This window comes from Pituophis catenifer, unplaced genomic scaffold (genome assembly GCF_029215685.1).
Source record: "Pituophis catenifer annectens isolate HBS135680 unplaced genomic scaffold, rPitCat1.0.hap2 SCAF_14, whole genome shotgun sequence".
Classification (NCBI taxonomy): Eukaryota; Metazoa; Chordata; class Lepidosauria; order Squamata; family Colubridae; genus Pituophis; species Pituophis catenifer.
The window spans coordinates 7520382-7544129 of NW_027256894.1; the positions used below are offsets into that span (position 1 = coordinate 7520382).

At 41.5% G+C, this 23748-nt stretch overlaps 1 protein-coding gene across 1 annotated transcript in view; it reads left to right on the plus strand.

The window, feature by feature from the left end:
* The window catches only part of IGDCC4 (immunoglobulin superfamily DCC subclass member 4), a 125521-nt gene extending 110090 nt beyond the window's left edge, over nucleotides 1-15431 (plus strand). Inside the window, exons 14-21 of the mRNA XM_070953469.1 lie at nucleotides 987-1170; nucleotides 2591-2718; nucleotides 4520-4690; nucleotides 5712-5849; nucleotides 6897-6993; nucleotides 9238-9475; nucleotides 12577-12738; nucleotides 14252-15431. Coding sequence (XP_070809570.1) covers nucleotides 987-1170; nucleotides 2591-2718; nucleotides 4520-4690; nucleotides 5712-5849; nucleotides 6897-6993; nucleotides 9238-9475; nucleotides 12577-12738; nucleotides 14252-14785 — 1652 coding nt within the window. The 3' untranslated portion in view covers nucleotides 14786-15431. The remainder of the gene's footprint in view (nucleotides 1-986; nucleotides 1171-2590; nucleotides 2719-4519; nucleotides 4691-5711; nucleotides 5850-6896; nucleotides 6994-9237; nucleotides 9476-12576; nucleotides 12739-14251) is intronic.
* The last annotated feature ends 8317 nt before the right edge of the window (nucleotides 15432-23748 follow it).

Below are 23748 nucleotides of genomic sequence, written 5' to 3' on the forward strand. Positions count from 1 at the left end.
GGACATTGCAACCGTCACAAATGTGAGTCAGTTGTCAAGCATCCAGATATAAATCACGTAACCGTGGGGATGCTGCAAACGGTCATTAAGTGTGAAAGGTGGTCCTCAGTCACATTGTTCAATGCTGTTGTAACTTCAAACGGTCACTGAGTGAGCAGTTGTAAGTCGAGGGCTACCTGTAGTTAGACCTTTGGATTGGCTCGTTTAGCCACACTTGGGCGTTCTGAAAATAAGTACTTTATGGTTGCCTGGGAAAAACATGGCCACCATTTTGTAGGTGGGAATGGCCATTCTCTTGACAACTTCTGTTTTGTGAGAGTTCCCGCAATGTTGTTTCTCTGAACTCCAAAGAATCAACGGAGCATTTGATGAGTAGAGCCCTGTGACAGGAAACCTAGCCATGCAAGCAACAGCTGTTACTGATACTAGTCCTTCCACACTTAATACTCCAGATATATTCTTTCTATCTTCTTCTTCTTCTCCTTCTCTTAATCCTCCTCTTCCTCTTCCTCCACTTCCTCCTCTTCCTTCTCCTAATCCTTCTCCTTCTTCTCCTCCTCCTCCTTCTTCTTCTCCTTCTCCTAATCCTCCTCCTCCTCCACTTCCTCTTCTTCCTCCTCTTCCTTCTCCTAATCCTTCTCCTCTTCTTCTTTCTCCTCCTTCTTCTTCTCCTCCTCCTCCTTTTCCTTCTCCTCCTCTTCCTTCTACTTCTTCTTCTTCTCCTTCTCCTTCTTCTCCTCCTCTTCCTTCTCCTTCTCCTCCTCCTCTTCCTTCTTCTTCTTCTTCTCCTTCTCCTTCTCCTAATCCTCCTCTTCCTCCGCTTCCTCATCCTTCTTCTCCTTCTCCTCCTCCTTTTCCTTCTCCTCCTCCTCTTCCTTCTTCTTCTCCTTTTCCTAATCCTCCTCTTCTTCCTCTTCCTTCTCCTAATCCTTCACCTCTTCTTCCTCCTCCTCCTCCCCCCTTCTTTTCCGTGCTTATCTTCTCAGATCTTCCAGTTCATAAAGGTCCCCCACCACCTCCTGGGCACCTCCACGTCGATTCCAATAGTTCCACAACGATTTGGCTGCGGTGGAAGAAACCCAACTTCACCACCGTGAAGATCGTCAACTACACAGTGCGATTCAGCCCTTGGGGGTTAAAGAATGCCTCGCTTGTGATGTATTACACAAGGTAGGAGAGTACGTGACGTCACAAGGATCGTGGTGCCTTGTGCAAATGAAATCATGAGGCATGTGCTGTCATAGTTGTGTGGTGGACAGTTCCAAGCAGAATTAATGTGGGGGCTTTTGCTGTGGTCCACCAGCAGCCTGCGGAGCTAGCAGCAGAGTTGGACAGTGAGGAGGCTGGGGAGGACCATGGGCCAGTCCTGGAGTCTGGGGAAGACCCGGACGAGGGCTCTGCGTTGGAAGCAGAGATGGAGCCAGGGCCATCTGGGAGTGATGCGGACTCCGGAGCCTCCAGAATCAGACAGCAGAGAGGCAGAGGAACAGGAGGAGCCTGTTCCTAGTGCGCGCATGAGCAGAGCTGCCAGAAGGCAAGAACAGTTAAAACAAAAGGGATCATGAGATTGGCCCTTCCCATAAGGCTTAAAAGAGGAGCATGGGCCCTTTGCAGGAAAGCAACATTGTTAATTCTGTTCCCAGTTGGCATCTCTGTTTGATTCTGGACTCCATGTGGCTTTGCCAAGTAAGTCTTTGTCAGAGTGTCAAGGGAGTTAAAGTTTGGTGATTATCCCGAAGGATTTCTCCCAAAGGGCTTTTTGCAACTAATTGGGACTCAGCTGTGAATGAACGTAATTCACAGCTGTTGCAATAAAAGAGGTTTTTGGGACTACTCGTGTGTTTTAATGACTCAGGAAGCCTAGATCATAACAGCTTTTCTTACCAAAGACTTAAAAATAGACTTTTTCTTATTGGAACCATCCAGGTCATCTAGTGAGGAGCATTTATGTTTTCTCCTTCGTATTACACTGTCTATGGAGATTCTCAGTCATCCAGGTCGTGGTTGTCCCAAAGGTGCTTTTTTTTCAAGAGGTAACTGGACTTTGTTTTTCCTTGAAGACATTTCACTTCCCACCCAAGAAGCTTCTTCAGTTCTGAAGATGCTTCTGGGATGAGAAGTGAAACATCTTTAAGGAAAAACAAAGCCCAGTTGCCTTTATATTACAATCTTTAGTTTTCTGAGCTGTTTTGAGATTTGTGTAGGGTCTCCTGCTTGGGTGGGGATGGGGGGGTTAGACTAGATGACCTACAAGGTCCCTTCCAACTCCGTTAATCTGTTAAACTTGTCTCTGTTAAACTTCAATCTTGATCAACCCAGAGAAATAGCTTTGGGTAGTTGTCGGATTTTCTGACCCACCAGATTTTAATCTGTTTTTAACTGCTTTAGATAAAACAAAGACTAAACCGGAAGCTGGTAAAGGCCCCATATTGGCTACTGAGACATTCCTTTTGCCTTCCAGTCCCAAATTTCTATCATTCTATGATTCTACCAGTCAAAGGCTGCCGAAATCTTGCCAGTCTTTGTAGGACACCTGTTTGCGTGATCTTGGGTTCATCCTCTTGTGGGAATTTCTTCTTCTTCTCTATAGCTCTAAAGAGAATGTTCTGATCAGCGGACTGAAACCATTCACAAGATACGAGTTTGCAGTGCAGTCCAACGGTGTCGGAATGGATAGTCCGTTTGGAAATGCGGTGGAGTGTTTCACCCTCCCAGATAGTAAGTAGAGCAGCATGAAATGTTCCCTGACAATGGGATGGGATGGGATGGGGATACGAAGGAGGAACTTAATTCTGGAACGGCAGAAAAAATGACCTTTAAAAAAAATACCAGAATATTCTAGATTTTATTTTATTTTATTTTATTTTATTTTATTTTATTTTATTTTATTTTATTATTTTATTTTATTTTATTTTATTTTATTTTATTTTATTTTATTTTATTTTATTTTATTATTTTATTTTTATTTTATTCATTTTTATTTTATTCGTTTTTATTTTATTCGTTTTTATTTTATTATTTATTTCATTATTTATGTTATGTTTATTATTTATTTCATTTCATTTTATTATTTCATTATTTTATGTTATGTTATTTATTATTTATTTCATTTTATTATTTCATTTATTTTGTTTTATTTTATTTCATTTCATTTCATTATTTAATTTTATTATTTAATTTATTACTTATTTAATTTTTTGTGTTAATGTAATTTTATTATTCATTTAATTTAATTTAATTTAATTTAATTTAATTTAATTTAATTTAATTTAATTTAATTTAATTTAATTTAATTATTTATTGTTTCTACAGTCACCCATTTCAACAAGTTTATATGTAAGCCTTTTCTATATCCAAATACCCACAACAGTTGCTAGTACGGATAAAACCAGTTAAAATTGGACCTATAAAAATGAGAGCTTTAGCAGATTGTTAAAAAATTCTCTCCAAATGAAGGAAAAGAAACACTCACGCTCTCTCTCTCTCTCTCTCTCTCTCTCTCTCTCTCTCTCAATGGTTGTCTTTATTTATTTAGACAGATGATAGGTAGATGATAGAGCAGTGATGGCAAACCTTTTCAGCACTGAGTGTCAGGGTCACGCTCCAGAAAAGCTGAAGTTCCGGGTTCTAGAGCGCATGCACGCCCAACGAACAGCTGGCCAGCGTGCATGCACAGGCTGGTTTTCGGCACTGCCACATGAGCAAAGGGATTGTGCTCTGGAAAAGCCGAACTTCCGGGTTCTACAGCGCATGGGTGCGCAACAATCAGCTGGCCGGCGCGCACACACAGGCAGGTTTTTGGGACTGCTGCATGCGCGAATGACAGCTGATCACCGCAAGCACATATGCGCCAGAAATCCAGAAGACAAACAGGCAAGGCCACGCATGCCAGGTGACATGGCTTCGTGTGCCACTTTGGGCATGCGTCAGAGGTGGGTTTCAGCAGGTTCTGACCAATTCTGGAGAACCAGTAGTGGAAATTTTGAGTAGTTCGGAGAACCGGTAGTAAAAATTCTGACTGGCCCCGCCCCCATCTATTCTCTGCCTCCCGAGTCCCAGCTGATTGGGAGGAAATGGAGATTTTACAGTATCCTTCCCCTGCCACACCCACCAAGCCACACCCACAGAACCAGTAGTAAAAAATTTTGAAACCCACTACTGGCACGCATGCTATAGCTTCGCCATCACGGTGATAGACAGACGGATGGATGGATGGACGAATAGATAGATAGATAGATAGATAGATAGATAGATAGATAGATAGATAGATGGATAAGGATAAGGATATGGATATGGATATGGATATGGATATGGATATGGATATGGATATGGATATGGATATGGATATGGATATGGATACAATACTTTTATTTTATCTTTGTTTATATCTGGCCTTAGGACTGGATTTGATTTGACTTGACTTATCAGGGAACCTGGGGGCGGGAAGAGTTTCAGAGGCTCATCCAGATCACCTTATGCTTGCTTTCTGTCTCCTGCTGCCTCTGCTGTTCTCCTGCAGGGCCCTCCACTCCCCCTTCTGACCTGCGGTTACACCCCATCAACCCATACGCGGTCCAGCTTCACTGGTGTCCCCCCCTGGAACCGAATGGCATCATCGTGGAATATGTCATCCTCTACAACGCCAACTGCACCCAGCCGGATGAGATGTGGACTCTGTTGACCAAAGAGGGTAAGAAGCAGGGGTGAAATCCAGCAGGTTCTGGAGAACCGGTAGCGGAAATTTTGAGTGGTTCGGAGAACTTGGAAATACCACCTCTGGCTGGCCCCAGAGTGGGGTGGGAATGGAGATTTTGCAATATCCTTCCCCTGCCATGCCGACCAAGTCACACCCACCAAGCCATGCCACGCCCACCAAGCCACGCCCACAGAACTGGTAGTAAAAAAAATTGGATTTCACCACTGGTAAGAAGCACTAAGTCTGCAAATCCACAAAAACATCCAGAGTTGTCTGCAAAAGGAGGGGGTGGGATCCAAAATTCAAGATGTTGGCCACAATCCTGTGATCAAAGTTTACTTTGTTTAAGTTCAATTAAAAAAAAAAAACGAAGGACTAGGGGTGACAAAATAGTAGCATGACTTGTGGACTTTAACTCCAAGAATTCCCCAGCCAGCAACAGCGACAAGGATGATTAGGGGGCTGAAGGCTAAAACATATGAAGAACGGTTGCAGAAATTGGGTATGTCAAGTTTAATGAAAAGAAGGACTAGGGGAGACATGGTAGCAGTCTTCCAATATCTCAGGGGTCGCCACAAAGAAGAGGGAGTCAAGCTATTCTCCAAAGCCCCTGAAGGCAGGACAAGAAGCAATGGGTGGAAACTCATCAAGGAGAGAAGCAACTTAGAATTAAGGAGAAACTTCCTAACACTTAGAACAATGAATCAGTGGAACAACTTGCCTCCAGAAGTTGTGAATGCTCCAACACTGGAAGTTTTTAAGAAGAGATTGGATAACCATTTGTCTGAAGTGGTGTAGGGTTTCCTGCCTAAGCAGGGGGTTGGACTAGAAGACCTCCAAGGTCCCTTCCAACAGTATTATTCTATTATTATTTTTATGGGCATTACTTTTTTGAGCTCCTCCGTGTGTACTTCCCTGGGGAGCATGGGTCATCTGGGGAAGAAGAAAGCAGCTGCAACCTTGGGGCTGGAAGATTGGAATCCGATTCCACATCCAGAATTCCTCCCTTCTTCAGGCAGTACCTTCAGCGCTGAAGTTGACGGGTTGGAGAGCGACACCAGATATTTCTTCAAGGTGGGAGCCAAGACGGTTATAGGATCAGGACCGTATTCTAGCGTGAAAGACGTGCAGACCTTGCCGGAGGGATTCACAGGTAATGGCTGCTGGTTCCTTTTGCCACCTTAAAAAGAAGAGTGGGCAGGGGTGGGGTGGGGTGGAATGGAAGTAGGAGAAGAGATTACAAAATAACAGTAGAGTAGAATAGAATAGAATAGAATAGAATAGAATAGAATAGAATAGAATAGAATAGAATAGAATAGAATAGAATAGAATAGAATAGAATAGAATGGGACAGGATGGGACGGGACGGGACGGGAATATAGAATAGAAAGGGAATAGGAAAATAGAATAGAATAGAATTAGAACTAGAAGAGGGAATAGGAATAAGAATAGGAATAGAATGGGATGGGATGGGATGGGATGGGACGGGACGGGACGGGACGGGACAGGAATATAGAATAGAAAGGGAATAGGAAAATAGAATAGAATAGAATTAGAACTAGAAGAGGGGATAGGAATAAGAATAGGATAGGATAGGATAGGATAGGATAGGATAGGACAGGACAGGACAGGACAGGACAGGACAGGACAGGACAGGACAGGACAGGACAGGACAGGACAGGACAGGAATATAGAATAGAAAGGGAATAGGAAAATAGAATAGAATAGAATTAGAACTAAAAGAGGGGACAGGAATAAGAATAGGAATAGGAATAGAATAGAATAGAATAGAATAGAATAGAATAGAATAGAATAGAATAGAATAGAATAGAATAGAATAGAATAGAATAGAATAGAATAGAATAGAATAGAAGTTTAACACTTTAGAGAACCATTGTGGTATATCTTGACATGGAATTGACATCATGGGGATTCAGGATCAGGTCCTTCCTCAGCAACAGAAGTTCATGGGGAAGGTTTGGACCAGCCCCTCCCTCTCTGTTTCTCTCTAGATAGATGGATGGATGGATGGATGGATGGATGGATAGATAGATAGATAGATAGATAGATAGATAGATAGATAGATAGATAGATAGATAGATGATCGATCTGCCCAGCCTACCTTCTGGGATGGTTGTTAGAAGGAAAGTAGGAAGTCTTCCTCTCTGCTTTCATGTCCTCCTTTCTCCTTCACCTGCAGATATCTTAGTTCATTCTGTCACCGGAGTCACGGTAGCCATCTGCCTCCTCTGCATCGTCTTCTGTGCCTGTGCCAGCTTTCGCAACAATTACCTGAAGTAAGTCTTGGGTTGATGTTGTCTCCAACGCATTTGAGCCCACTTGTCTGCCTTCTCTGCCCCGTTTGGTTCAAGGGTGAATGTTGTCAAAGAATTGGGAAGTGTGGAATCGACGGTACCAGAGGTGGGTTGCTCCCGGTTCGCACCGGTTCACAAGAACCGGTAGTAAAAATTTGTAGTAGTTCCAAGAACCGGTAATAACATTGGCTGGCCACGCCCCCGAACTGGTCCCCAGCCCGGTCGCTGCTCGCTTACCCCGCCCACCTCATCAGAGACTTTTTTTTTTTTTACTTCTAAAAGCATTTTTTCTACAACCTCTTCAGGCGAAAAAATGCTTTTAAAAGTAAAAAAAAAAAGCCTCTGATGATCCTGCAGCTCAGCTGGGATCATCAGAGGCTTTTCAAAGCATTTTTTTCTGCAATCTCTTCAGCCGAAGAGGTGGTTTAAAAAATGCTTTGAAAAGCCTCTGACGATCCCAGCTGAGTTGCCTGATCGGCAGAGGCTTTTCAAAGCATTTTTTTTTCTGCAACCTCTTAAGGTTGTAGAAAGAATGCTTTTAAAAGTAAAAAAAAAAAAAAAAAAGTTGGCCACGCCCACCCAGTTACATTACCCCCCCCACCAAGCCACGCCCACAAAATAAGCCACGCTCACAGAACTGGTAGTAAAAAAAATTAGAACCCACCCCTGGATGGTACACTATCAAGATGCGTGTTGGGAGGGATCTTTAAATGCCCCCCTGTGAAAACAAGGCAACCAAGCAGAAACTAGATTCCGTCATGTCCCAAAGGTGCTTTTCTTTTTTCTTTTTTTTCATGTTTTATTTGTTTTATTTATATAACATTCAATTTCCATCAAACAGTGTGTGATCTGGGTACAGTAATTTTTAAACAGTCATAATCCATGACTAATATTTGTTGTAGTATTCATCACAATAATATTAATAATATAATAACAATAATACCTAACATCATCTTCTTTTCCACATTAACATTTCCTCTTTTTATATCTCCTCCTTTCTAACGTCTGTTTCTGTTCTCTAGCCATTGATAAAATACATCCCATATCAAAAAAAAAAAAAAATCAGTTTCTTCTTTATCCTTTATAGTGAGCGTTAATCTATCCGTTTCTGCGCATTCTAAGTGCTTTTCAAAAAGCAGTTGGACTTTGGTTTTTTCCTTGAAGATAAGGAAATGATTTGTCTTGATTTAACAACTTAGCTCCAATCTAGAACTGAGGAGAAATTTCCTGACAGTGAGAACAATTAATCAGTGGAACGACTTGCCTCCAGAGTTTGTGAGTCACTGGAGGATTTCAAGAAGAAACTGGACAACCATTTGTCCAGAGTGGTTGAGCAGTGGGTTGGACTATAGAACTCCAAGGCCCCTTCCAACTCTGTGTTATTCTGTATTCTATATGATGGTAACTATTATGTAAAGGACGTATAAGGCCACCAGATTGGAGAGAGAATTGGAGATTAGAGGTTTCCAATACCAGCAAGCCATCAAATACGAGTAAACAAAACTGCAAGAAACTACATAACAAATCTCCACCGTTCTCTTTTTTTCTCTTATTATTACTCTTATTTTATTATATTCTAATACAAATAAGATTAATAGCATTAGTCATAATTATTACTTTCAATCCAACTTATATATTTCTAATACTGATACATATTTATAAAAAGTTGCAATCTTTCATTATTCGATTATTCCATGTTTTCTCTTATTATTCGTCTTATTTTATTATATAAAAGTATATACACTAATGTTCCTCTTTTCTCTTATTTCTGTCTCTTCTAACTTTTAATCATGTCATTCTTTGTTAAAAAAACATTTTCTTCTAATCATGTCACCTACCTACAAAAAAAAAAAAAAAGGAAAGAAAGAGGAAAAGGAAGGCAAATCAAAACAACACCAAAAACAAAAAATCATCTATCCATCATCTCTTGCCCACTTTAGTACTTTAGTTGCTATGCTTTTTTTTCTTTTTGACCTGTCTTCCGTATTCCTCTCTAATATCTTTATCTCTTTCTACATCTGCCTCTTGGCTGTTCAATCTGAGTATTTTCTCCATCTCTACCCTCCTCCTCCACTGCCTAGTTTCCAGGAAATCTCCACCGTTCTTGAGCAAGGAAAAATAACATCATTCCGTGCAGCATTTGCTACTAAGATCATGATTTCCTTTACAGGCTTGTGATCAGCCTGGGACCAGTGTCTATGGAGCTGTCTCATTCCTTTTCTGTAGGAAATCTATGCCTGGTTTGGATTCCCAAGCTTCAGGAAGCCATGCGTACCACCACCGGAGCCGACAGGCGGCACCCCTCTCGGTAATCCCTTCAACTTCCCATGAAATGGAGTCCCTCATGGCTCCCCTTTCTGACGGTGCTCCCTCACCTCCGAGCGATTGTGCAGAGCTGACTGAAGCCCGTGGTCTCATCCGTGGTCATCCTCTGGAGGACAATGTGGGCCACATCCCAATAAAGGTATGGGTGCGGTCCTTTCATTGTGTTCTATGGGAACCCATACTTATGATGGAGAGGTAGATCCTGTAGACTGTCTATCCCAAATAGCAAACACTCTTTGTGCACCTTTAGGGTTTAGCCATGCTGACCACATACAGTAGTGGCCAAAATTGTGGAAACCTTTTGGGAAAAGTGTATTTTTTGAGGTTTGATAGCTAATAACACCTCTTTTTTTGGGGGGGGAGTTTCAAGATAATCCTATTCCACTGCTGGAATGGCTTGGGAATAGCCCAGACCTTAACCCAATTGAAAATCTAGGGAGCCGACTAAAGAAACCTGTTAAGTCAGAAACGATCCAGCAATAAAATCCAGTTAATAGAAGCAATCATTCAATCTTGGTTTCACATTAGAATAGCTGCAGAACTAAAACACTTGGTTCACTCCATGGGAAGACCTTGTAAGGCCGTAATTCATGCTAAAGGTTACCCAACTAAGTATTAACTGACATGGTGATAATTTTTGTATATCTAGTTTTTTCTATGATGATAATTTTTGTTTATCTCGTTTTTTCTATGCGTTTCACTTTTCTTCTTTATACTGTAACTGCTATTCTAATAGAAAATCCTTCATAAAAGTTATTGCATTACATTCTTCATTAAATTATCTTTCCATTGATATATAATTTTAGGGTACTACTACTCCAAAAAAGTGGTGTTATTAGCTAGTTTTAGAAAATACACTTTTCCCAAAAGGTTTCCACAATTTGGGCCATTACTGTAACCACGGAAATCTCCCGGAACAACCCTGAGTCCCTTGGCTTAAGAAACGGAGATGAGCACTGCCCCCTAGTGTGGGACACGACTGGACAAAGGAAACATTTACTTTTACCTATTATAACTTCAGAGCAGGGGTGGGTTCTAAATTTTTTTACTACCGGTTCTGTGGGCGTGGCTTATTTTGTGGGTGTGGCTTGATGGTCATGTGACAATTCTTTAGGATTTAGCAGAGGTACTGGTCTACCAGGCTTTTAATTGCTTGCGGAGCTGTACCGGTCTACTCATTTATTTTTGGAGGCACTGATCTACCCATTTATTTTTGCAGGCACTGGTCTACTCATTTATTTTTGCAGGCACCGGTCTACTCATTTATTTTTGGAGGCACTGGTCTACCCATTTATTTTTGCAGGCACCGGTCTACTCATTTGTTTTTGGAGGCACTGGTCTACCACCACACTGCCTTTTAACACTGATCAGCTGTAGGGCGGCCCTTTGAAGCCCCGCGGCAAGAGTTTAAACAGTTTTTTTCCTTCTAGCCGATCAGCTGAGACTCAGGAGGCAGCAATAGATTGGGGGTGAGGCCAAATAAAAAGTAAGAACAATGTGGGGGGGACGGGGGGGCAAAACCGGTTCGGTGACGTCATATCGTCACCTCTACCGGCTTGGCCGAACCGGGCCGAACCAGGAGGAACCCACCATTGCTTCAGATGATTGCTAAACGAATGGTTATAAGCCAAGGGCTACCTATATTGCCTTCAGTTGGCCCTGCCCCCTTTTTTGACACCCCTCCCACTCCTTTGCCCACTAGTAGCTTCCAAGTCCAGCATTTACAAATGTATTGTAAGCACAAATGCACACCGACTCTATAAACGCAGTAAATCCTGCCTGCATTTGTGCAGCCACTAGAGGGAAGCAAATGCACTGCTGAAAGTTGACCCGCTAAGACATCATTGTGTTTGTGTGTGTGCGTGTGTGCTTGTGTTTGTCCTGTTCTTTGCACTTTGTGGGGACAAGCAGGAGACTTTTCCACTATGAAAGTTGTTTGCAGGCATGTCTGTGTGTGTGCGCACACACACACACTGCTTAGTTGGCTGCATTTCTTTTGATAAAAAATGGCGTTTATTTTGTTGACTTAATGGAAAAAGGGAAAAGAAGCAAAAAGTAAAACCAGACAAAATATTGTATATGTGAAGACTTTTCATACCTGTATATATGCTTTGAACAGTGACAATTTGGTTACACTATTCCACTGCCCCCAACCCAGCAGTGAAATGCTCCCGGTTCGGACCAGATTGCTGGATCCAGTAGTGATGGCCGTGGGTGGTTCGGAGAACCGGTAGCAAAAATCCCTGCGCCCCCACCACCACCATCATGCCCAGCTGAGCCGCAGGTTCATCAGAGGCTTTTTTTTTTTTTACTTTTAAAAGCATTTTTTCTACAACCTCTTCTGACGAAAAAATGCTTTTAAAAGTAAAAAAAAAAGTCTCTATCATCATGCGGCTCAGCTGGGATAGTCAGAGGCTTTTCAAAGCATTTTTTTCTCTTGGCCGAAGAGGTGGTAAAAAAAAAATGCTTTGAAAAGTCTCTGACGATCCCAGCTGAATTGCCTGATTGGCTGAGGCTTTTCAAAGCATTAGAAAAAATGCTTTGAAAAGTTTTTTTTTAAAAAAAGTTGGCCACGCCCACCCAGTCACATTACCCCACCACCACCAAGCCATGCCCACAGAACCGGTGGTAACAAATTTTACATTTCACCCCTTCCCCAACCTTCTAGTTGTGTTACTATCCATTATATTTTAAGAAGTTTTTGATTTTCAAAATAAGGCAAAAAATCATCAGCACTCTTTCAGCTGGTCCAGGAACCACAATACCTCAATTTTATACCGCTTTCCAAAGTATTTTACCCCTTCTCTATCAATTCAAGATACAGGTGCTTAACTTTTAAACTCTAAATTCTTTCAACTCTGAATTTTCGAATCTTCCGATTTCAGACTTCCTTTCTAATGAAGTTGTGTATTTAAAGTCTTCTGCTGAAGTTGTTCTTTGAGTATCTTCCAGAAATACAATAGTTGCCAACTAGAGGAAATGAAAATATATATATATAATGCTGTTTTGAGAGGTTTTCTAGGTGCCATGTTGTAGTTTTCCTAGCCAAAGCCTTTTTGTGTTCATCTAGGTCTTTTGTCGTTAAAATGAAGCTGTGATCATGTTGTTCGACATTATGCCGAGAACTCTTGTAAAGCCCTGTGAAATTAAAATCAGAAGGAAGAGCAAATAAAATAGCTTTAAGCAGATAAATGCCAGTGTGGGATTAGAGATAACGTGCCTTTTCTTTTGATTCTGCAGCCTCCATGGGAGAAATCTCTGAACAGCTGGACAAACAGCATCGCCGGCTACGGAGTCTCCATTCCAAAAGAGCCCACTGTGGCTTTAAATGGATCACTGAAGATGGCTTCTAATGGAGGACAGAAGCTCTTGTTGCAAGCTCTGGTTTACGAGGTTGTCACGGTGTGTATTCCCAGCAGGGAGACTTTTTCTGTCCATAATGGGAGGGAGACCCACCACTTCGTTAAAAGACTAACTATGGAGATGGTGAAGTTCTCTTAAGGTGCTCAGCTTCACTTATCATACTGGTTTTAGGATTTATCACGCTTTGAACAAAGCACTGATTTCAGGAGCTGCACGTCATTGGGTCGTTTCTGCTCTTGATTTTGTACATGGCCCAACGAAATAAACTAGCAGAATAAGCACCCAGCCTCTCCTACTGATTTCTTGGTATGCTAAATAGCAGGATTCTGAAGGTAGACTAGCCACAGCTCACTTGTTGTGACCTTGGCATCCTGAGTCATTAAAACACACGAGAAGTCCCAAAACCCTCTTTTATTGCAACAGCTGTGAATTACGTTCATTCACAGCTGAGTCCCAATTAGTTGCAAAAAGTCCTTCGGGAGAAGTCCTTTGAGATAATCATCAAACTTTATCTCCCTTGACACGCTGCAAAGACCTACTTGGCAAAGCCACATGGAGTCCAGAATCAAACAGAGATGCCGATTGGGAACAGAATTAACAACATTGCTTTCCTGCAAAGGGCCCACGTTCCTTTGCTCCTCTTTTAAGCCTTATGGGAGGGGCCAATCATCTCCAGGCCTTACTCCTGAGTCGTCCCTGTTTTTGCCTTCTGGCAGCTTTGCGCATGCGCACACTAGGAACAGGCTCCTCCTGTTCCTCTGCCTCTCTGCTGTCTGATTCTGGAGGCTCCGGAGTCCGCGCATAACTCCCAGATGGCCCTGGCTCCATCTCTGCCTCCGATGCAGAGCCTTTGTCCGAGCCTTCCCCAGACTCCAGGACTGGCCCATGTTCCTCCCCAGCCTCTTCACTGTCCGACTCCGCTGCCAGCTCCACAGACTGCTGGCGGACCACAACATCACCTGGCTAAGAACACACTATACAGGGGTGTCAAACCAAGGGCTGAAGGCCGAATCTGGCCTGTGATGTGCTTAGATCTGGCTCACGGGGCCACTCTGGAAACAGTGAAGGACCAGCCCGCGGTGCCTCTGCCAGTGAAAACAGAGCTCGCAAGGGCCACAGGCAGCACTCCCAAGTTCCGTTTTCACTGGCAGAGGGTTGCAGGAGGCCGTCGCAGCCGAAAACAGAGCTCGGGAGCCTGTTTTTGCTGGCAGAACGCTTGGACCAGCACAAGCACCCTCGACATGAGTGATGTCAAGCTGGCCACGCCCACCCTACCCCAGCCACGCCCCCCGAAGGTCAAACACAACCCTGATGCGGCCCTCAATGAATTCGAGTTTGACATCCCTGGTCTAATCCAAGCAGGTTGGGTGATTTAGCATCTTTCTCCTGCTTCTACCTTGAGCTTACTGGGTATGTTCTTGAAATACGTTCTTACTGACTTAAATTTGGATTCTTGCACTAACAGGGAGTTGGGTTTGTTGATCTCAGGGGCCACGTCCGTTTCTAGAGTTCTAACAATCCTTTTTTCTTTTCTTTTTTTTTGACTCCCAAGAATGAAGCGAAAAAGGAGCACCCACCCAGCAGCCTCAATCAACTGGAAGCCGAGGTCATTGTCCATTCGGATTTCTTAGCCTCCAACCGAGATTGTGGTTCCCAATTCCACATATTGGACCTGGAAAGGACTCCCTGTGAGGATTGTGAACCAGAAACAGTCCCCATGGAAGACCTACCTGAGCAGGTTTCTTACAGTCCTTCTCAGCAAGAACTCAATATTATATCCCCAGACCGAGATGGCAAGGGTCAGCCTGAAGCCCCAGATACATTGCTGAAGATCAAGAAAGAGGATCACCAGAGAGCTACCAAATTATATGGAGCAGACGGAGGGCTCCCCCAGATGGGAGGAAGCTCGGACGCAATAGGAAGCGGGGACTCTGAGCCATCTCACAAAGGGGCAGTGGACACACAGCCCATCTTGCTCGATGCTCTTCCCACCGCCCAACCACAAGGCCTTCTGCATAGCGGCCTCTCTAATATGATTGACTCTCCTTCCGGGTTTGAAAACGCAGCGTGCGTCCACCATCTTTGATGAGAGCTTCGATTAAATTCTTGGCCGCGGCAGAGCTCGGAGAAACCGAATAGCTGTAAAGATTAGGTCTTCGTGGCACTGAATAGTCTCATAAAGCGTGGTTGGGAAGGGAAGGGAATGATATTAGCTCTGTAAGAGTTTATAAGGAGGACCTCCCTCCCCTTCCCCCCCACGAAGTATTGTGTCTGCTCTCTCTCTCTTCCCCAGCTGCTCTGCAAAGGCTACTGAGAATCGGTGAACTTCATACCAATTATGAGTTAATGTTGTGCCTCACCAAGACCCAGGAGTAGGCAGCGTAAGGCCCACCAGCTAAATACACCATTTTACTACCAGGTGCAGCTGTCGCACATAACCAGTTGCGTTGGGAGGAAGATGGTTTCATGAGACGTCCTGAGGTTGGTCCTGGAGTTGAACTGCTGTTCTGAACGTTATCACGGATCTTAGGTGCCCTTCTTCTACGTCTCCAAAGGATGAAAATGAAGCAGAGATGGAAAGCAATAAGTAAAGATGGCCTGAGAAGATTTCGTAGTATCCCTTGTTCTGCTGCTGTAGGTTCTGATGTAGGACTAAAGCCAAATGCAATTTTTTTTTTTGCCAACGCTGTTTTTACTAAGAAGACACATCGGTCTCCAAACGTCCATCGCAAACTGGGAAGAAAATAAATTTGCATCAGCATACTATACATTTGTATTTTTTGCAAGGATCTTTCGATTAAGATAATTGTGAAAATATTTCTCTCCCGGGTCTCCAAAACCTAACAAATTGGTTTGAAGCATCAAGCCACTTTCAGCCCCCTTTAAAAAATCACTGTCAGTCTCTAGATGTAGAGAGAACGCAACAAGGCAATGTACGGTTTGTTCATTGGTAGCTTAAGCATGTTGTGTGACCCACCCACCCTTATTGTGTATAAATCATAGGTTACAGTTGAATGTGGCTTGTCAACCCAGCTATTTTAGTTAGCAGACTCTGGTAAAGCATAACTTGGCTTAGCATGTTGTGTGAACTCAGGCACTAAATCAGAGGAATATTCCCAATTGCCTGGATGTGATTTCCTTTCCTTTTAGCATTGGGATGGTTAGAGCAGAGGTGTCAAACTCACATTATCACGGCAATGTCATATGATGAGTCAGGACTTTTTCTCCCTTCGCTAAACCGGGCGTGGCCATGGCCAACGCCTGACGCATCTCGCCCACGGGCTCGGAGTTTGACAGCTCTAGGTTAGAGGGTTAACCAAACATTCACACATTAATCTTGTCAGCTTCCTGCTAACATATTCTGGCATTCTGGGTTTGATGCAAGATGTGGCTAGTGTAAATCACACCAGAACAAACTGCAGATATATTTTGCGTTAGATGGGCGTTAGTGTCCTGAAGATGTCTAAGAGATGGATTGTGACTAGGTAACTTCTCACGCAACCAGTATGTTTGTACTTTAACTCCGTCAACAAAAGAACTGAAGGTTTCCTTCATGACATAGTTCCATTTTTGGCCAGTGTTCCTCCTTAACCAGAGCTGATAAGTTATGAAAAGTACTATTGGTGCTGCAGTGATTCACCTTCAGCCTGATGGCATTCTCTTGAAATGGGCATGCTATAAGTGGAACGTAATTTACATTCCCCCATTGTAAGATGGACCATCTTGTACGGACCATCTATCAGTGATGAAGTTCTGAAAATCAAGTGGACTGTCTCCACTTGTCTTTGATTCGAAGACCCCACTAGTGATACTTTTCTTGCTGCAATAATATCTGGCCCATTGGGTGAAGCCTTCCCCCAGAGATTAGCAGAGATGGGGAGAGAACCAAGAACTAAGAGCAATCTTGGAGTGACTACAGGAAAGTTGAGTGAAAGACTGAAAAACAAATGTGGACGTTGTAATCTTCAAGAGTAGTGTGAACCTACACATTTGATTCTATTATCCACATGGTTAAGAGTGATGCAAGAACCACAGTTTTTTTTTCCATCACTTGGTTAAGAAGATTTGACCCTCATTGGAGTTCCTTGTTATTGTGGCTTCAGTCTGCAGGACACTGAAACAATTGATTAGCCTGCTTAACGCTTTGAGATGGGTCACACCATACACGAAGCCAAAATCAAATGACCTGAATGAATTTATGTTCAGCCAGCCACTTGGTTTGTAAATCATGGTTTACAACCAGCATCTTTCTCAAAGTCAACCATTTGTGGATTCTTCAACACACTATTGTGAAGCAAGCTTTGGTAGGTCCTAGCTAGTCCTATCAAACTAGTCTTACCATTTTGTCTGAAACAGGGGTGGTCTGAAGTGGACTGGACCCCTTCTGGCTGAAAGCTGATGAAGATTAGCATACGGAGACGTTCTCTCGGTAGAATCTTTTGAAAAACTAGAGCGATGATTCAACCATGGTTTTTCACTCTGATGCAACCCGTTTTCTCAACTCTGGAGCTTCCTTTCTTGGAATGCAGAATTTAAAAAAGAAAACAGAACTGGCTGTTTCTCTCATTTCTTTGGGGTTTCAAGCTGAAAGCCATCTCTCTCACAGCTCTCGCTTCTGTTGCGTAAGACGACTCTTCCAAAAAGTTGGGGGGGCAGTTCCTTACGACACACTGCAAGTGCTTCTAACAGCTTGTACTGAAAACTTGAGAACTTTCTTCAGCCTCTTGGGCTGGGTCCATGACAATTTGCCTCAGCCAACTCACCATGGGGGTGGGGGGACGCACCCCGGGACAAGAGTTACACCAATGATCAAAGAAACAGTGGAATAGAATCATTTAAAAAAAAAGGATGCCAAAGGAGGGACAAAATGAAATGTGAATGACAAACATCAAAATAAGATTTACGTTATTTTAAATCATGAAACTGAATTGGTGAATTGTCCCTCAGCGAGGGGTCGCGTGGCGAGTTGGCCGTATTGAGTTGGCCGCAGCCAATCGGCCAAGACGAGTTGACCGTGGCAAGTTGGCTGCAGCGAATTGGCCCGCCTGGCTTGCCTCACCAATCTGTGCATTTAGGTTAGGAGGCCTAACTGGGGATTTTCCCCACAGCAGCCCCATGGAAGTGACTGGAATCTGTACAGGATTCTTTGCATTAGATTCGCAACAGACATTTTTTGCCAATTTAGGCCTCTGAATTCTTGTACCTAATATTTTAGGTATTGGATCTATCTCTTTTCTCCTTTTTTAACGTATGACAATGTATTTTTTATTTCTTCAGAGCGTCTTTATATTATTTAATTTTATATAAAAGAGAGGGGGGGAAAATAATAATAGCGTGTGTTCTAGAGTAGCCTTTTTACACCTTTTTCTCTGTTGTGTCTCCCTTTTCCCCTTAACACAACTACCTCATGCTTGTTTTTTTGTTTTGTTTTGTTTTTTTAATGAAAATAAAGGAGTAGATTTTGCTCTTTGGTCCCGCTTTCTTCTTTCTTTCTCTCTTCCGCTTTAAATGTTTGTAGAATTCACTGACACATTATGATCAATGTTGCTAAACAATATCAGAAATGGCCTGTATTTTTTTTTTTAAAAAAAATAATAATTGAAACACAATTAGTTAATAGCAAGACATTTAGATTATAGGAAAGATGGTTTTGTGAGGTTGGGATAATTGCCTACTCTGTTTTCAGCAGGTTATTCCTGGATATGAATCATGGTTTGTCCGTTCTTCATCTGTCATGTTTAGGTCTAAGGCAGAAAGGATACGAAGTGGCTGTTTCAAAGCCATATACTTTGGCAAGAAAATGCTGTTTTGTAGCTATCTGGAATTCCACCAAGTGTCTAGTCTGCAAGGACAGAAGATTTGATAGCAACTCCCCTTTCATATCTAAACTGTATCAAATAAGAAGGGTATATATTCATCCCTGACCTCCAGGTTACCAATACTTGGGGGGGAAATAGTCAACAAGGCAAAATAGAATCAAGATCATGTGAAGTGTGAATGGAATGGAATGGAATGGAATGGAATAGAATAGAATAGAATAGAATAGAATAGAATAGAATAGAATAGAATAGAATAGAATAGAATAGAATAGAATAGAATAGAATAGAATAGAATAGAATAGAATAGAATAGAATAGAATAGAATAGAAAAGAATAGAATAGAAAATACCCTGTTTCCCCAAAAATAAGACATCCCCCGATAATAAGCCCAATCGGACTTTTGAGCGCATGCGCTAAAATAACCCTCCCCCGAAAATAAGCCCTCCCCAAAAATATTTAAATGCAGAACTGGAAATCAGGTAAGACTGCAAGAGGAGCCCCATCTTGATCCACACGCCCCAAAATAATAAGACCTCCCTGAAAATAAAGCCAAGCGTTTATTTCGGGGTTCAAAAAAAATATAAGACAGGGTCTTATTTTCGGGGAAACACGGTAGAATAGAATAGAATTCTTGATTGGCCAAGTGTGATTGGACACACAAGGAATTTGTCTTAGGTGTATATGCTCTCAGTATACATAAGGGGGATAAAATACATTCACCAAGAATAAAAAGATACAAACACTTAGTATATGAAATGAAATTTGGATAAAATGTTTAAACATTTGTTTTTTGTTAGAGGAAAGAACATTTGTCATATAATGAGATTTTGAAAATTTTGAGAGCACGAAATGATTTTAACCGATCGAAATACTGTCTGTAATTGTTTGGAAGGATGATGTTTTTATGTTGTTTTTGGTTAAAAAATAAAAAACTTTTTGCAAAAAAAAAAAGATACAGCACTTAGTGATAGTCAAGGTTACTAATAAGCTATCAAATCGTACTAGGAAACAAGTAAAAACAATATAATTGAAAGATACAAGCAACATGGTGATAGCAATAAGTGGGAAGAGAGAGCTACTAGTAAGTATCTATCTTTAGATATCACTTTATAATGTCTTGGTAAGTCTAGACTTGGAATATTACATCCAGTTTTGGTTGCCACAATATAAAAAAGAAGTTTTCTAGAAAGAGTGCAGAGAAGAGCAATGAAGGAAGATGATTAGCGGAATGAAGGCTAAAACATGAAGAACGGTTTCCAGGCATTGGACATGTCTAGTCTAGTGAAGAGAAGGACTAGGGGGTGACATGATAGCAGTATTCCAGTATTTGAGATGCTGCCACAAAGAAGAGGTGGTCAACCTATTTTCCAAAGCACCAGAAAGCAAGAGAAGAAAGAAGGGATGGAAACTAATCAAAGAGAGGTCCAACCTGGAATTTCCTGACAGTGTCAGCAATTAATCAGTGGAACGACTTGGCTCCAGAAGTTGTGGGTGCTCCATCACTGAAAATTTTCAAGCAGCGGTTGGACAGACATTTGTCTGAAATGGTATAGGGCCGGGATGGCGAACCTATGGCATGCGAATAACTCTTGTTATTCTATTCTATTCTATTTAGGGATGATTTCCTAAGTTGGGCATTATGTTGGCTGATACACCAAGAGAAATCCAATTCTACCTTGGAGGCGATACCCTTGCCTCAAGAGCATTACTCCAGATTTCACCTAAATCATCTCTAGAGCCAAAACTTTATGCCATAAACCTTGCTCAAAAGCTGGCTATTAAGGCAGGGGTGAAATCCAGTAGGTTCTAACAGGTTCTGGAGAACCGGTAGCGGAAATTTTGAGTAGTTTGGAGAACCAGCAAATGCCACCTCTGGCTGGCCCCAGAGTGGGGTGGGAATGGAGATTTTGCAGTATCCTTCCCCTGGAGTGGGGTGGGAATGGAGATTTTGCAATATACTTCCCCTGTCACGCCCACCAAGCCACGTCCACAGAACCAGTAGGGAAAAAAATTGGATTTCACCTCTGCATTAAGGGTCTATCAGGTGGAGGGCATAAGATCATTTTTTTAATAGCCATAATGATCTGAGTGCATTAATTAACATAGCTGTTGTTGTTTAGGTGGACTTTTTTTTTTTAATTTGATTTATATGCCGCCCTTCTCCAGAGACTCAGGGCGGCTTACAATGTGCTCAGCAATAGCCTTCATACTTTTGTATATTTATACAAAGTCATCTTATTGCCCCCACAAACTGGGTCCTCAATTTACCTACCTTAGAAAGGATGGAAGGCTGAGTCAACCTTGAGCCTTGGAGAGACTCGAACCTGCAGTAATTGCAGGCAGCTGTGTTAATAACAGGGTACTTTAAACCACTGTACTACCAAGGCTCTGTACTACCCTGTAGTACAGAGTGTAGTACTACACTGTACTACCAAGGCTACCAAGACTTAAATACAAGTTTACTGTAGGAAGACAAAAACAGAAATCATCCCAAACAGAAATCTGAAGTCTGCTATCATTTTTTCAGAGTAACACATTGTGTGTAGCTAATAGAACCTAAAGCCTTTTAATTAATTCAAAGCATATGAAAAGGTGTTACCAAACTCCTGAGTTTAATAATGAATATTCTATTTCCGCTTTTCTTCCATCTTGCAAAAAAAAATTAAAAGTCATCTGAAGAGGCTGCCATTTTTAACTCACTTCGGTGATGGATTTTTTTTTCCTTTGCTTTTTGATTGAGGAAACTGAACATTGGACAAATGTTTTTTAAAAATATAGAGAACAAGAAATCGTGTACCCAGAACAAAAGCAAATTTTTTAAAAAGTTTAAAATGGGTGGAATTTCCATATACATACACATACACACACAAATATGGATACCTCTATGATGCTAGGGAGAAATACAACTTCTTTAATATCCATATTCAATATTTCTACTCAGCATGACTTTTGCACAATGAAAATAAATTTCTTGGTGAAAAAATGCCAATTGGATTTGAATAAATCATGGAAGTGTAAAGATGTACTTGGATCAGTGATGGGATTCAAAAAATTTCACTACTGGTTCTGTGGGCGTGGCTTGATCGGCGTGGCATGGCTAGGTGGGCGTGGCAGGGGAAGGATATTGCAAAATCCCTCAATCAGCTTGGATTTGGGAGGCAGAAAATAGGTGGGGGCGGGGCCAGTCAGAGGTGGTATTTACCGGTTCTCCAAACTACTCAAAATTTCCACTACCAGTTCTCCAGAACTAGTCAGAACCTGAACTCCCACCTCTGACTTGAATACGTCCCGTATCCTTAGTTGTAAGGGTTTTCAATGTTACTAAATTTGACCAATCCAATTAAATGCACTTTTTTTCATTTTCCAGTGTTCTACAACGACAAAGTTTTCAGGCAGCATCGGAGACTAATCCGTTTGTCACATCGCCTGAACAAAAATGCAATCGAAAATATGAACAATAAACCAATAGGAGAATTAACTGTGAAATGCAGTTTTCCAATTTCTTGAGATCCTTTTAACTGAAAGGAATGAGTTGGGCTTTGACACACCTGAGTGTTTGCTCTGACAATGACATTTAGAAATTCATAGTTTGATGCCCCTATGTGATCTTTAGGGCCAGATCATGAAGCCCACTGAAGCAGATTTTAAAAGCGTGTTATGCTATAATCCGTTCCAATGAGATTCATTGAGTTCAAATCTCAGTCCATTCTCTTGAAAGTTTCATAGGGCTGCACCGTAACGTCACACTGTTCGCCATCCAGAGTTCCTTTAGTGGATGGGTGATGATATAAGCGACAGAAAGAGAGAGAGAGAATTAATGACAGCAAAAGAGATAATTGATAGATGAGAGAGATGAGAGAGACTGACTGACAGACAGACAGACAGACAATAGATAATTGATAGCGGAAGAGATGATAGATGACAGGTGATAAACATAGAGATGATAGAAAGCCAGATGATAAATACTTGATGATAGAGATGATATAAATAGGGTAGGAAGATAGGTACTGTAGGTAGGTGAGGATGGATACATGGATGGATGGATGGATGGATGGATGGATGGATGGATGGATGGATAGATAGATAAACAGATAGACAGACAGATGGACTAGACTAGACTAGACACAAGAACAGTTTTTTCCCGAACGCCATCACTCTGCTAAACAAATAATTCCCTCAAGTGTCAAACTATGTATTAAGTCTGCACTACTATTAATCTTCTTACCATTCCTATCACCCTTCTCCTCCCATTTATGACTGTATGACTGTAACTTTGTTGCTGGTATCCTTATAATTTATATTGACTGTTTCCTAACATGATTTGATTGCTTATTTGTACCCTATGACTATGATTAAGTGTTGTACCTTATGATTCTTGATGAACGTATCTTTTCTTTTTTTGTTTTTCTTTTATGTACACTGAGAGCATATGCATCAAGACAAATTCCTTGTGTGTCCACTTGGCCAATAAAATTCTATTCTATTCTATTCTATTCTATTCTATTCTATTCTATTCTATTCTATTCTATTCTATTCTATTCTATTCTATTCTATTCTATTCTAGTCTACTATACTCTACTCTACTCTATTCTATTGATAGATAGATAGATAGATAGATAGATAGATAGATAGATAGATAGATAGATAGATAGATGATGAATGGAGATTGATGATTGATTGATCACATTAAAAGGGATTCCATTGAATTTAATTAAAGTAGATATATGTTAGCCTTAAACATTGTACTGGTCAAAATGGACAAGATGTAGTTAAACATACAAAGGAATTATTTATCAAATTGTTTGAAAGCAAGTAAAAAAAAAGTTACAGATCATTTTGCAGCATGAATTCAGCTGTGACTTATTTCTATCAATAATCAAGTCTTCATTGTATATCATCCTTTATCTTCCTGTTCCTTGTACTAACCACATAAATACCCACATTTTAAAAGACGATGTCAAAGAAACAGGAGAGAAGAAAAATCAAGAGTCAAAAATCATTTCACTGAGATAATTGGTTGGGTTTGCATTGTTATGATCTTTCCAGCCACAGTTTAATGCCTAATTCATACTAGACTACCGTGCCTCGTATTATATCATACCACAAATGCCCATAAACCACAAACAAATTGAACTCAGCTAATGCCTCTATTATTAAGTTACTCCTTTAAAAAGAAATTGATGAAATGTATAACTCATGCTAAGCAACTGCCTATCGGGCTTTTCACATT